At 43.9% G+C, this 15,808-nt stretch overlaps 1 protein-coding gene across 8 annotated transcripts in view; it reads left to right on the top strand.

Moving 5' to 3' along the window:
* Positions 1 to 15,808, top strand: part of LOC144934742 (neuronal cell adhesion molecule-like) — a 262,783-nt gene that overhangs the window by 230,111 nt on the left and 16,864 nt on the right. For all 8 annotated transcript variants that reach the window (XM_078860837.1, XM_078860845.1, XM_078860840.1 and 5 more), the window contains one exon: positions 11,521 to 11,700. In XM_078860837.1, the coding sequence (XP_078716963.1) occupies positions 11,521 to 11,700 (180 nt within the window). The remainder of the gene's footprint in view (positions 1 to 11,520; positions 11,701 to 15,808) is intronic.

Below are 15,808 nucleotides of genomic sequence, written 5' to 3'. Positions count from 1 at the left end.
TTTAAAGACAGGGAGTAGTTGAGGAATACGCTATTGAAAAAAGATGAGTCTTAAGGGAGGATCGAAACATGGTTAATGAAGTTGCCTGTGTTGATGTGGAGTGGGAGTTTATTCCAATGGAGAGGAGCCAGGAAGGCGAAGGAGTGGAAATGTGACTGAGCACAGGGAGGGGGAGGCGTAGTGAGGGATGATAGAGATTGTGAACGCAGGGGCCGAGATGGGATGTAATAACAAATACGAGAAGTGAGATAATGTGGAGGCAGAACCACGGAGTGATTGTAAACGTTGTTTCGCATATACGTTGCCGATTAAGTAGAGAACATACTTCCTTGTGAGTGTAATGTTTCGGCGTATGCGTAATTTTTTTACGCGCAAAAATAAGTTTGCGCGATTTTTAAACAAGGAATGCATACACCGTGCAAAATTTGAAGTTTTGCAATGCAATACCGTACTGTACACGCAACAGTGCGTTCCACCAAATTTTTCTACGTAAAAATGTACGTCAAACTTATAAATCATATGCATTTTTGTACACTTCATGACATTTAGTCGCACATTTGTTTTCTTCAGAAGCGTCGACGAGGAACGCAACCCCTGATTTTAACATTATATCTGTGGGAAATTAGAGTTCGCTTTAAGTAGTTTTGAGTTAAGTAGCACAAATTGTTGTATTCTAGATGTGTACGTGTAATCATAATTAGCATGATTAAGGAAATTATATCACCAGCACCAACAACAAACACAAACAACGTTAACATCAAGCTACAGCATCTGCTCAGTAATTATGCTCATTAAACAAATATTCCACTTACACCTCCGTTTTGCTTTCACGCCATCGTTCAGTGCTTAATGGGTCACATTTTTTAAGTTCGGACAAAAGCTCGTGAGTTCGTGTTTCATTCGGACACGGATGCACACATTCCCACACCATTTACAATGTCTAAATTGAGCCAGCTAACTTTCAAACTAACCAGATTAACAGTAAAGCTGTAATGTCCTGCGATCTTAACGTATTTTATTTTTTTTTAAATCCACCATAAGCGCACTCATTAGTACCAGTGTTTGTTTTATATTTGTAAACGTCCTTTTTTGACAGTGGTTACCAGAAGATACTGGCCACTGCCAGAAGAATGAGGAATTTCTACCAAAGGCTGCCATTGGCAATGAGCTCCACCCCACACTCATTGACTTGACTGAATTGACCTGAATTGACCTTGATACCATACATTTCTTCATTCTTAATTTCAGTCTCAATCAGTGTTCTTCGTATGAAGGATGTTGACGTATAGCAACAACCTTGAGGAGCGGAATGCATCTCTGCAATGATGCATCCTTCATCACAGCGTTCAAGATTAACACTCAACAACTTAGCGATCATTGTAATTTATGAGGTTCCTCTAAAATGGGGCAATTCTAAACCAAACATGAATCCTATTTTCAAACTCCAATACATGAGTTATCCGATTTATACTTAAAGTAAGTATTCTATGCATAAAATAAATGCAATACATCGGTGCTTTTATGCTGGTGGATAGACAGCTCAGATGGCTCGTAACGGCCGTGTCGGAATACTGAGCCATGACTGATGACCGTGGCTCTGGATCGATGTTTCGGCTACCCTTGGCCAATCGAGATTCTGAATTGCAATGAGATTTTGATGGCAGCCCCAGTCGCCTATGACAGCACACAAACCATTGATAACAAATGCACTGTCACCAAATATATTTTGTCATGTTCAAATGTATTCGATGACTGGCATGTAGTTAAACATTCTACAAGCTGATTAAAGGATGCGTTCTGGTGTTGGGGTCGAGAGACCCTATTGAAGCGTCTCCAGATTTGTGGCATTATCTTCCTGGGTCATTCCTTGGCATACTGTAATATTGCAGTTCTGAATGGACATTTTTTTTTCATATCATGTCTCTGGCAGCATGACTTGAATATCAGTGATTTCAAAAAAATCTCAAATGAGATTTATTTTCTACATATGCATGGGTACCATGGTGGCGAGTTGTTTACTTCTTTGTATATTTCGAGTTTTTTGCATGTTTTCCCACGTGGTCACGTAGATTTTTCTCTGGGTCCTCTGGTTCTTCCCTCCACATTTAGAAAACATACGTTGAGAGTATTTGGCTGCTATAAATTTGCATGTGATAAGCCACTTCGTTGGGCTATCATTTGTGATCAGGTCGCTTATGAAACAGAGCTATATTGCTCAGTGGGTCTTACCTGGTAAAAAAAAAAGTGTTTTATTGACAAGCGTTTTCCAACAAATTGGAGCCATAAGCATGCACCTCGGTACGACTCTTGACTAATGTTAATGTAAGTTTTACATTAAGTAAGTAATGTAAGTTTTGCATTATCAGCACACTTGTCATGCAGGTAAAAGTCGTGTGTTCTGGATTGGAGTAATGTGTGCTACAGTACATGTCAGAAAGCTGGAATTTTACAAAGTAACTATAAAATAATGGTGTGGAGTTTGAGTATATGTGCATGCAGAGGATCCTTGGAACTTCATGACAGGATCGGATAAGCAAAGCACAGCTTCAGAATGAAACATGGCAAAACAGGCATTTCATAATCCACTGGCAATGCAGTGAGTTGCAATTTACATTCATATTCATGAATCACTTCTTTTTTTGTCAAATTTTTATCATTTTGTTTGCAATGTTTCTTGTTTTTAAGTGGCTAATTTGATTGGCTAGATTTAACATCATATAATTTGCGTATAAAAAAATAATTTTTTGCGTGCACAATCAAATCCACGTAGTGTACCTATCAATGTTTTTTAATTGATGAAGGAATGCACTATCACATGCCGACAAGAAAGTATCGTAGATGCAATAATGAAGAGGAGGTTGTAGTGAGTTGGGCACGTGTGGCGGACGAAGTAGGGCAGGTTTCCAATACAGACCGAGATCGGTGACTTAGGAAAAGACCAAAAGCCAGATTAGTGAGGATGAGACTGCAAGGAGGAACCTTGGAAGATCAGGTATCAACATCAGTTGCAGGATCTGGCCCAAAGGAAGGATGCATTGGCGAGAGGTGCAGTGGGATAAACAAGTTGTGGTCACGATGACCTCCTGCTGTCAATCATGATTATTGCTATTGGTCAGCGAAGCCATCAGCCCGGCCCATGTGATGTCGAGGCGTACCCTGCGAGTGGTTAAATTTAACGCAAGTTCACTGTCGGCTGGGGGGCTTGGGGAGGTGTAACTATTTCAGGCTCTCACTCGCGCTCACGAAGCCTGCAGTGCCACCAGCAAGGCAGCAGACGTGACCGGAATGCCCGGCTGATTTAACCATTCATGGTCATTGCCAACGTGTTACAATATCGATTTTTGTTTTGTTTTACATATGGTAACACTGCTCAGGCCATCCGTCAAAACGATGTGGATTCTTTCATTGTAGTGTACACATTTGAAGCGTGAATATTCAACAATAACTACCAGGAGGTATGTTGCAAAATTGCTGTGTTTTCTAATTTATTTTTCATAACAACTGAATATGTCTATTTATCTGTGATAGTCTTTGTGTTGTTTTTTTCATTTATATTCAAAAACACAAACGCGTATCATATACTTGTAAAACAAGTTTAAGTGCTTGACTCCCAGTCAAATTGTTGTGAGTTAAACACCTGGTTAAGAGTTAGCTCAGCCCCATCATCTCTCCAGTGTGGATATAAAGTACTACTGTGGGAATTAAACATTACTCATCCTGTGGACAAATTGGTCTATGCCAGTGGTCTTTCACCTTTTGGCTCTCAATCGTAAAAAATAAATGTATAATGTTAATACATACATAGGTTTGATGAAAAAAAGTAGCTGTACTTACGTGCCCATGCTTAATTTGTGTTTCGATGATTTACCTTCTAAAAAAATCTGGCCACGTCTCACACCCTAGGGGGTGCGTGAACACCCCAGGCTAAGAACCACTTTGATCTGCGCCGTGAGAATGTGGAATTCGCATTGCCTCGGGTAACCCAGCTGAGACGAGTGCCACCCATACTCGTCTGAACATGGTGACACTTTGACTTAACACGATGATTGCTAGACTTAATTTAAAATGCTAAATATAAGATGCCACACTGAGTGCTGGACTCTGCTGTAAAACACAGTGTCTGAGTGAATCTATGCATAATAAATGATATGAAATGAAATAATGATGGCATAAAGGTTCTAAGCAGTGATTAGGGAAAAAAGTCAAAGTCATTTAAATTCCCTTTGTGCAGTCTTTACCCATACATGTCAAAAATCAACCATCTGGGGCTTGGGTTGTGACCCAAAAGAGATTGAATGTTTCATCTAGAGATACGCGCACGTAGTCTATAATGAATGAGCTGTCACAAATTTGCATAATTGGCCTTTCAGCCGTGCGCAGGGATTAACAGCCAGGAAGGAAATGTTATATATGGGCTGAGCATCGTTCAATATGCATTGGGCAGGATGTGCCCCACATACATCCTCTTCTGGGAAATGCTCATGCTCTGAACAACAACGTTGCTTAAGCACGAAAAGCATTATATTCCACTCCACTGCATGCATTAAAATGCCATCACATCGAAACGCATCCCGCCTGCCTGTGCTGTGAACACCCCGTTACAATTATAAGGATATAGTTTCGTTTTAACATCCTCGAGTGCTATGGCGACTTCGTTTTCTGGGAAGTGCAATAAAAGACTCTTCCGACATAGCAGCACACAGGCGTAGGCAAACACCGTATTTCCCATTTAGCGTCATACCTGTCAGGGCAAGTGATGCTAGCACCTGACGGGCAGATGTGGCCAGCAACACTCGATTGTATCGCAGGGCTGGTATTTATACACTGCAATGAGGTAATCATTTCTACCACAGGAAACTCGGCGCATTCGTCAATAACGCTGTGGTAAAGGAAAAAAAATAGATATTCGGCGATGTTTTCAGCAATGGCCCTTTTTCCTTGCACATAAAGAAAGGCCCGAAATATATTAGGGTTGGAGTTAATAAGGGTTGGAGACTGCACTTTAACACCAAGGGATCTGATGAGAATTACATTTTAAAGATGTTTTTTTGGCATATGAAAAGTGACCGAACAGGAGCTAATTAGTAACAGAAAACCCGTCAATCACTAAGTAGTGTTACTAAATAAACAAATTGATGTTGAAAGTGAAATAAAAAAAAACTGTTGGCGGCACATTACACGTTTGGAAGAACTCCTCTTGTGAGGACAAGGCACAATCCACTTGCCAATACATCCCTAGGTACAATGACCCCTTTCAGTAAAATTAATTTAACTGCCCTACATTCTTGAGGTGAAAACATCTGAGAAAGAAAATGTGAGGTACACTTACTGAATGTGAAACTGAAATAAATAAAATAATAGGGAAAAAAAGAGATACGGTTTGTTCTAGCACTCAGGGACAGGACAAGAGCAGAGTAAACATAAACTGTAGAAATAGAATACTGTACCTTCAATGTGCATTTGCCCTAAAAACACGCCGTGGTTGCATGTTTAATTCAACCACAAGCCTGGCCCTGAGTAATGGCACCCTAAGTGCCCGGCGCTCCCCACAGATTGCGATGAGCGCAGCATCTTAGCAACTGCCTAATGCATAGCACTTGACGGAGCAGATAGAAAAAAAATACGCTTAATTTAGTTCACAAGAGCAACTCAACTCAAATATTGTTTTTATTTTACCAGGTCAAGCCCACTGAGCTGTACAGCTCTTTTTTTCAGATGCGACCTGGCCACATATGATTGCTCAACGAAGTGGCTTATCACGTGGACATTTATAGCAGCAGAATTCTCTAAATGCACGTTGATTGAAAATGTGGAGGGAAAAACTGGAGGACCCGGAGAAAAATCCACGCGACCACAGCGAGAACACACAAACTCCAAATATACAGGCATCAATATTTCGCACATCATGGCACCCAACCTTGGCGAGAGTACTCGGCTGATCCGAGTTCTACCCGGTCCGCTAAATTCCACCAGCCCCTTCCCACTCGGCCTTTTGCTGCTTGTGTCTGAAACACTACATGAGAGCATCTTCTTGGTTCTTTCGGTAAAGTCACGTAGAAGGGAAGTAATAAAATAATAAAAATAAAACATAATAAAATAAAATAATTCTCACGACGTTTCGGCCACAACGCAAGCAGCCGTCTTCACCTGCTTGCGTTGTAGCCGAAACGTCGTGAGAATTATTTTATTTTATTATGTTTTATTTTTATTATTTTATTACTTCCCTTCTACGTGACTTTACCAAAAGAACCAAGAAGATGAATCCCTGCAGTCACGAAAGCTTTAAATCGAAATTTATACTACATGAGAGCCTCAAGCAATTGTGCAGCCTAGCATTAACATATCCCATTTAGCTGTGTGGCTGGACAATTGATTTCGTTACAGCCACTTTAAGCAGCTTGCTTACATTTTTTTAGTTGATCGCTGCAGGAAAATTGCGTGTCTATCTGTGTGAGTGTGTGTGGGGAGTGGTAGTGTAGCGGTTAGCGCACTGCACTACGAACTTGGTGACAAGAGTTCCATTCCTGCTCCTGGCAACCACCAGGGACGATTGTGTAAACCGGTCCTGGGCCTCCCCTAGGTCGACTCAGCCTTAAATGAGTACCTGGTGCGGTGTGTAAACATCACAACTGCGGAGACAAAGGCGGTTGGGCGTGGTTCTGTGTCGTGCCAGCCTTTGTAGGTGCTCGTGAACAGTACTTGCTCCTATAGTCTATTAAGGCTATATGGGGGGTCTTGGTCTTTTGTGTGTATATCTTTTTTGCCTTATTTACCACTTCCGTCCGCGACTCTTTCCCGCACTGCGCACTCGTCTCAGTCACAGTTTTGGTGAGCCCACAAGCTCACCCTAGCCAAAATGAGTAAAAAACAAACGTCGCTGGAGACCCCCCGTCCGTCCGTCCGTGAAAAAATTGTCTTCCACAAAACCGGTCCCTGGTGCTTGTTTAATGGATGTTCGTGAATAGCACTCACGTGGCAGCTTGTGCAAGCTGCGATGTATTTCAAATTAAATGATGTGGGGGGGGTGGGTAGAACAGTTATTTATTTATAAAGCATCCACATGCCTTTGCGCCTCCATTGTCTGTTTATTTGCAAATTACTCAATTGGGAAGCCACATATGAAAATCGTCCCCTACTGGCCGACTAATGCCCTCTTGCCTCACAGGAAACAGCTGCCACTAAGCTGTCCATGCTGCAGGGTGCCTCTAGATGTACTGCAAAGGAGGTGGGGTATCATTATTATAGAGATGATGATGGGATCTGTACGTATAAAGAGGAGAGATAATGTTGCTTGTATGTATGTACGTTGAACTTCTTTCACACCGTACATAGCCAACCATGCTAATCGGAGGTGCAGTGGAAGGGCAGCAGGCTACTTGCTCAAACCCAGAACTTTGCAAGCAAGACTCGTAGATTATGCAGAAAGCATCACAGTGCGTGAACCTTCTGCAGGACGATGAGGTGCCTAGTAGTTGAAAGTATCGTAGCACAGCAAGAAGTTGGCTAACATATTTTTATAGCTGTTGTTGTTTTCATGGATCATATGGTGTGAGGTTTCTCGAGGCAATTTGCTTTACTTCTGCGTGCATTTTAATTGATAAAACATCCTCAGCAGGACCCTCTGAGACCCAGTAAATCAAAGACTTGTATTCATGCTTGATAATAGTGATTGTTTTTCCAAACGAAAGCCATGGCATTCCAGTAAACTTTGCTATCAAATGTGAAATATGTACAATGTGGATCCTGCTTGGAGAATTCCTTGGCGTACAACTGTTGGAAATGTCTGACTTTTCATTCAGCTTGTCTGTCGACATTTACGAGTGAAGAAAGTGCATTCTCGTGTCAGAGTTTCACTGGTTGACCTGACTCGGGCTTAGCTTTGCCATGAGCGTCGCATTAACAATGCTCACGCGACAAGAATGGCGAACGTGTTCTGTATATTTGGAGTTTGCGTGTCTCTCTCCCCGTGGATTTTTCTCCGGTTTTCCCCCTCCGCATTTAGAAACATGCATTTAGAATATTTGGCTGCTGTAAATGTCCACGCGATGAGCCACTTCGTTGAGCTGTCATTTGTGATAGGCAGGTTGCTTCTGAAAAAATAGCGATATAGCTCAGTGGGCCTTACCTGGTAAAAGAAAATATATTGATATCATTACAATCTCTTCTTTGTAACTAAGAAACATATTTGTAAGTGCATTTGTGACGATGTCTCAATAGTCATACCTTGGTGTTGTGAGCACGGTTGTTGAGCAGTCAGTAACAAACAGCACCATCAAAGTTGCAATCGATAACAAGAGTTAACATGAGTGGATGGGGATATTTTCTTGTGTTTTAATATTTAAAAAAATAAGTCACTATTAAACTTTCATGCAAACTTGCAGACATATTTGTAGATCGACATACAGCTATTTCTGATTAGAAATAGACGTGTAAATATATGTTAAGTTGATAATGTCAACACATGGAAACAGATAAGCATGTCTCGAACAAACATAACTCATATTGAGCCAGACACAGAGAGATAGCACTATACATTTTTACAGATAAAGAGAAACTTTTTCACGTAAATAACTGCACGTATAGTGATATAAAATCACAGAAAGAAAGATAACTAATACGTATAAGCTATTCACTGAGCAAATCAGCCAGATATTTACATGGCCAACCTATTCAGAAAGACAGCCCTGCCGGCAGACAAAAACGGGCAGATGTAAGACCTCACTTAGTGAATCAGAAACAACGACCGAGCTCAGTGGGGTCCCGTCTGAATAACGACAGGCAGGGCATCGTCAAGGTTGCACTGGTTAGGAATACAGAGCAGCGAACATCAGCACGTGGTGTTGATCCGAATGGATAGGATGGGCGCATTGAGATGCTCAAAGATAAAACTCGGCATTGCCTGCAGACACCTTGAAATAGAATTCTTGCATAACAAACTTGTAGCAAATAATTGCAGCGCTGTCCCGTATGGTTAGACAGCGACACGTGTGCCTCTAAGTGTATATTTATGCTCTATGCTCATAACATGTGGAACCTCAATATAGCATCAACCAGAGCTCGTATCCATATGTAGCCCTGAGCCAGGGATGTAAATTCCACATTCCTATGACAGGGAAACGTTTATTTTTACAACTAGTTTTATCGACCCCCAGAAGGATGATGGGTTGAGAAAATCCACGACCACGATTTGAACTTTACACACTTTTCAGATGAAGGATGAGCAGCGCAACTGTTGTTGCATTGAGGTCACCCACACAAGCACAATCCAAGATCAGCCCTGTTAGTTTGTGAGATGAGACCGGACGCATTCGGCGTGATTTGATCAGATGAACCCATGGCTCCTGGGTCTGTTCCGTAACCTCCTGCCAGCGAGCCTTTCACACTTCACGTGGCTTCAATTGCACCGAGCCTGGCACAAGTGCTGTGGTGATATCACCACCACTTAATGGCTAATGGTAGTTTTGTTGTTGAGTGTAAGTATTTGAATGTCTGTCGACACGTGTACCTGCATGCGTGCACACGTTTGCAGGCGCACGTACAAACTCGCATACACACACAAAGACAAAGGTCGCTCATATAACCTCTAACAGACTGTTAGGGTAAGTGCTGTTAGCGAGCACTTATGAAGGCTGGCATTGAGTGGGTTGCCAGCACCATGCCTGACCACCATTGTCTCCCCAGTGACGATATTTACACACCACACCAGGGACTCATTTGAGGCTGAGTCGACCTAGGGAATGCCCAGGACCAGTTCAGATATTCATCCCAAGTGTTGGCCATGTGCGGGGATGGAACTCAGATCGCCGGGTTCGGAACGCGGCGTGCAAACCGCGACATCACGGATCCCCACAGCGTTATGCACACACACACGCGAACAATTGCGTGCCATAATGGTGTAGAACATGTTTAAAATGAGCGCTCGGTGAATATAGCGTTCAAGCGGCGAAGATGGAAGCCAAGTGATCCATCGTGACCGGAGGAGCTCTTCGTGACAGACGGCTGTCCAAACCCGACACACACGACATTGGGCGGCCACGTGCAACGCCGAAAGTCCCGCCACCTTTTTGCCGAGAAATAGTGACACCTTGCAGGGGGGGGGGGGAAGTGGGGGTTGGGTCGGGGGAGAATGATTTATGAGCTCCGCTGTCAAAGTCTGCACTCTCAAGTCTGCGTGTTCTGCACGCAGAACAAAACAACAATTGCACCCCACCGACGAATCTAAGGGGTCCAATGCACGACCGGCTGGAACGAACGAGGGAGGGTTGATTGACGCGACGTGAGAGCCAATGAGCACTGAATGGAATGGCTCTCAGCCACGATAAGTGATGAATGTCTCCTTCAAAGGCCTTGGGAACCATCTTGTGAGTCGGAGAAGCCAGTTTTTTTTTTCCAGGAGCAAATGGCTTTGTCAGATATATATATCTGTGTATACTTGTATAAATTGTTCCGTTTGGTTATAATTTGACATTCTTGTCACGTTAAATTGATTTAGAAAAGTCATCGTTGATGTTCTTTATTACACACTTGAGGATTAGGAAAATGTGAAAAAATATATAAAGTCAATGTGTCTTCCTACTCGGATGAGCATTCGCTGATACTCATTCCCAATGACGGCTCAGCACGAATGGTGGTAATCACACGTGTTTATGGAAACTGCCAGTCTTTCCATAAAACATCCACAGTTGACTGCTTACAAATTTGTACTTGTTTTTTAGTTATACTGGTAGGTACCTCCTGGTTACACCAGCCCACAGGGGATTATTGTGTCCGTCCGTTCGCGCATCAAAAAATTGGAGGGGTGGGGTTGGGTGGGGAGGGGAGGGTAGGGAGGGGCTGGGTGGGGAGGCTGGGGAGGGGAGGGTGGGGCTGGGTGGGGGGTGGGAGGGGTGGGGAGGGGCTGGTCACCCCGTGGTGCCCTTATAAAACTCAACGTTTAACCTACTCACGCCGGCTTGTGCCCGCCCTCACAGTCGGCCATATTTGCGGAATACACCACGCCGCCGTTGACCCTGGCCATTGAACGAGCAACCCAACGTTCCTACCAGCTCCCTCCGCAGGAATGTGTTTTTCACCTTTGAAATATGATGGTCAATAAACAGGAAATGTATGTTCTAAATATGTATCATTTTGCCTGTACCCCATCCCATGTACATAAAACCGAATAATAATCAAACACGATCGATCCATTGCTGGATGAAGGCCTTCTCAAGCTATCGCTATTTCTCACTATCCGGCGATGCAATGTAAAAAGTAAAGGTGCAGCCATGAAAACACGTGCTCATGCCACTGCTGGCAGAAGCTCTGGAGAACATCTCTAGAGGGTATGTGGTCTACTCTCCCATGCCGGCCAGACATCTTGTAAGAGGCAGAGGAAACCCACACTCTACCCCACCGGTCACGACCGGCCAATTGACAAAACTGCGCCTGCAACGTAACATAGCACAATCAAACTCTTTGTACGTCCTGTTCTCCGTCTCTCTGTGCGTGTGTCCGTCCGTCCGTGCGTTTGCCTCCCTTAAGTCAACTACACGTATGAGCTGGGCCCGCTGAAGAGCGTCGACATCCCCACGGCGAACGCCTCCAGTTGGACCCTGCGAGACCTTCCTCCAAACGGCCGCTACAAGGTGTACGTGCGGGCACGCACACACGCAGGTCTGGGTGCCGCCGCCTTCGAGGAGGCAACCACCGTCATGGAACGCGGTACGCAACCCCCCCGAACCAACCAGCACACACACACACGAAGACAAAGCTCCCCCATAATACCCTTTACAGACTGTCCAATTGACGAGCACCTATGAAAGCCGGCACGGCACACGAGGGGGTGCGTAGCTAGCACCACGCCCGACCGCCTTTGTCTCCCCAGTGGCGATGTTTACACACCGCGACAGGTACTCATTTGAGTCTTGAGTCAACGTAGGGGAGGCCCAGGACCGGTTCAGATAATTGTCACTGGTGTTGGTGGCCGTGAGCGGGAATCGAATACGGGTTGCTGGGTTCGTGGCGCAGTGCGCTAACCGCTGCACTACCGCTCCCCATATACACACGGACACTTGCACAAAGGCAAAATGTAGGCTGCTGGAGCAAGTGGGGTTAGCGTACGCCGATTAAAGCCGGCACGACGTGTGATGGTGTGTGTGGCCAGCACCATACCCGGCTGCCTTTGTCTCCCCCGGTGCTGATGTTTACAGACCACATTTAGCTACTAATTTTTTTAAAGCTGAGTCGACCTCGGGGAGGTCTAGAACCGGTTCATATATTTGCCACTGTTACTTGTCTTGAGCGGGAATCAAACTCTAGTTGCTGGGGTGTGTTAACCACTCTGCCACCACTCTCCACAAAGACAGAAATATATATACAGTACACCCACACTTACGGGGTTTTTACCATTAAGAATGAGGAAAAATGACTTGGCCTGCTTGAGTCAAGGTTGCCCTGTTTTTTCATTCAAATGAGTTGCATACATTTTCTGTTTGCCAAAATGGATGAATGTTTTCTTAATGGCCGCTCATGCCACCGTGTGCTGTTATTGATGTCTTGTTTTAAAGTAAAAATCAAAGGTGCAGCCCTGCGTTGTCTTGCTCAAGCCACTGCTAGTGGAGAAGCCTCCACTGGACAGAACTCTTAGAGAGCCCCTCCAGGGAGTATTTTTGGCCTACTCTTCCATGTTGGCCAGACATCTTAGAAGAAATGGGAGCAGTCTGTCACGTGCTTTTAAAGTTATTCACTGTATTCGAAATGCATTTATTTGATAAATATATATTTAGAAAAAAAAATAACGTTCAGAAATAGGACCCATACATTTTGACCAACCCTATAGATTTTCCAAATCGCCTTTATTCAACTAAGCGGTACTTATTTGAATTAACAAACAAATGTGAATTGGAAACCTAGCAGCTGACACTGGGGAGTGATCACAGATGGATAATTGGCCACATTTCAGATAACTGAGCAAACCCTGCACAGTCACTCTCAAGATGCAGATGTTCAACAATTCACTCCTCCTTGACTGTTACTGCTGCATTGGTTCAATCAAGTGCCTGTCCCAATGGATTCTAGCTATGGGTGCATATCTTAAATGTATATACAACGTGGATGTTAATTAAAATGCTGACCCATGTTCCTAATTTTTTTACCTGTTTTACACTTGCTGATAACCTTGGAGATAATTGTCAGGATTTTTAACGATGTGGATCTGCCCAGGCGTGCACTGTTATACTGACACTTAAGCAACAATTGGAATGTCTAAAGGTCACCCTCTGATTGGTAATTGACAGCAGCCCATCATCCCTCTTTTGCGGACAGTCAGCAGAGTTGTTCTGTGCAGTAAACTACTTGAGACGATGATCATCTGTAAAACAGTGCCTTCATAAATAGCCTTGCGCCCTAAGAATGGTGCAAATAACCAAGCGTACTAAATATATTGGCGATTTGATGACTTCCATAAAAAATGGAATTTCCACTATTGGCTCTGAGCCACCAAGAGGGATGAGTGCCGCTGCAGGGCTAATTTTAACGTGGAGACACTTTCTCTTTTCACCACTGATTTATCGATGAAAAGCTCAGCGAGTCTCAGGACTCTTTTCAGTGTCTGGGTCTCAGAGCTATTTGCCTTCAGTCGAAATTTATAATTTAAAAAACTAAACGAATAAACAATTAGTATTTTACCAGGTAAGGCCCACTGAGCTATTCAGCTCTTTTTCAGAAGTGGCCTGGCCACAAATGATAGCTCATCGAAGTGGCTCATCATGTGGAAATTTATAGCAGCCAAATATTCTAAACACATATTCCTAAATGTGGAGTGGAAAATCAGAGGACCCAGAGAAATACAGGCATCACGGTCGGGATCCAACCCACGACCTCGTGTATACCAGATGAGGTAGTTAACCGCTACCATGGTGAGATGTCAACCACTGTCCTGCATTAGCAGCTGGCTCGACCACAAACCCAACCGAGTGAATTAGCATGCACGTAGTTTTGCACCAAGAAAATAGCTCATAAATAAATAAATATAGCCCGCAATGAGATTCGAAAAAAACGACAGCAAGAGTTAGCGATTCACGCACAAATCATTTTGGTTTACAATGGCATGCGGTCCAGAGAACAAATGAAACCACTGGCCGACAATAAAAAATAAAAAGAAAGTTTTAGCACTGTAATGTTAGACGGATGGGTATGTAATATTCATGTTGTTTCTGAGTCAACGACTGTACGGAAGCATTCTGTCAGATGCCTACTTAAAAGTATCACACGAGACAGCCCTGCCATAGTCTCCCAGCGTGTGTGTGACTGTACAATACAAAATGAGTTCAGCACTGAGATGGGTCAGGAGAAGAAGATGATTTAGGAAGCGTTAGGAACGCGCCATGAGGAAATTCCAAAGAAACAATCCGTGCCAACCTCCGCTTGGCTGCAACATTGGAGACCAGATCTGAAATGGTCACACAAGTGTCATATTCGCTGACTTATGAGATATCCGATGGAATCCAGCATGAGGACATAATCAAAAGTGTGTGTGTGTGCGTGTGAAAAAAAATGCACACGTGTCGAAAATGTGGTTGTGCGTGCACTTCACTCCTGACTTAAGCATAAAAGTTTGCACTTTCATTAAGAATAGAAGCATTAATATTGTGCGATAACATGCCTTAGTAATACATAGGATTACATACATGGTAGATGCTGCCATGTTGTGATGGTTCACACATTGGACTGGTCACGACTTTGATTCAAACTCCCCGTGTGGAAGTGAATCGATGGGGCACATTTCCTGAATCCCACTCTGTCCACCCTGCAGGATAAATGGGTGTGCCGCGGCTCTTCGATGGGGCAGGTCGAGTGTGGTGGGGTAAAGTGTGGGTACCCCCCAGCTCTTCCAACACATCTGGCCAGTGTGACAGAGTAGGCCAAATACCCTCTGGTGGGGCTCTATTGAGCTCCCTGTAGCGGAGACACATCCGCCTGCACTGGAGTGAGCAAGCGATTTCAGCGCCGCACCTTCACCTTATATAAACATACCTTGCTTGGTGGCTGTGTGGTCAGAGTTTGCAACTCACTGCCAGCAGTCAACTACCCGTCATTCTTATTGGATTGGTAAAATAAGCACCGCTTTTATGGGGGAATCAACGATAGTTTTGCGTCGAGAAGTTTGACCCTGCCATGGGAATGCAACATCTCCACCAACTTGTTCAGGGCCACTAACAAAGATGAGTGGCCCACCCCACGTGCTTAAGCAGGCGTATATACTTTTCATAGCGATAAATCATTTGCACAGACCCATCCGTTTAAAGTGGTACAAACATTTCAAAAATCTACATTCGTTTCGTCAGACTTAAACTCCACACTCTGTAGGATATATCCTTACGGCACGTAATGACATGGCGTGAGAATGTCAGCCCCTACTTGTGTTTCTACATCGTATCACTTTACAAACCTCTCCTCACTACCTAATGACCCTTCCACCGACACCTGCTTTGCGCAGGATGGAAGCCTTTCGGAAATTCAGGAAAACTTTTCAGGATTGTTTCACTTCTAGCCTGCAATGTGCCTTTGCTCTAAAACTGTCTGTCTAGCAGCTGCTGTTTGTAGTGCAGCACAAGGTGACATGGTTTTCACAGTGGTTGAGCCACCCCACATTTTTTTTTTCTCAATTATTTGACAGTGTATGTTGTAACGGTTTTTTGTCAAATGTACTTTTGCTCTCAGCTGTGGCTGCTTCTTGCAAAGGTGGCCAATGCTGATACCTGTGTCAGGGCTCCATGGTGGCGAGATGTTAACTACCTTTGCTGGTATACAGGAGGTCGTAGGTCCGATC

Source organism: Lampetra fluviatilis, chromosome 11, assembly GCF_964198595.1.
Source record: "Lampetra fluviatilis chromosome 11, kcLamFluv1.1, whole genome shotgun sequence".
NCBI classification, from domain to species: domain Eukaryota; kingdom Metazoa; phylum Chordata; class Hyperoartia; order Petromyzontiformes; family Petromyzontidae; genus Lampetra; species Lampetra fluviatilis.
The sequence above is the reverse complement of the archived record's forward strand: the minus strand, read 5'-3'. Positions and strand labels throughout refer to the sequence as shown.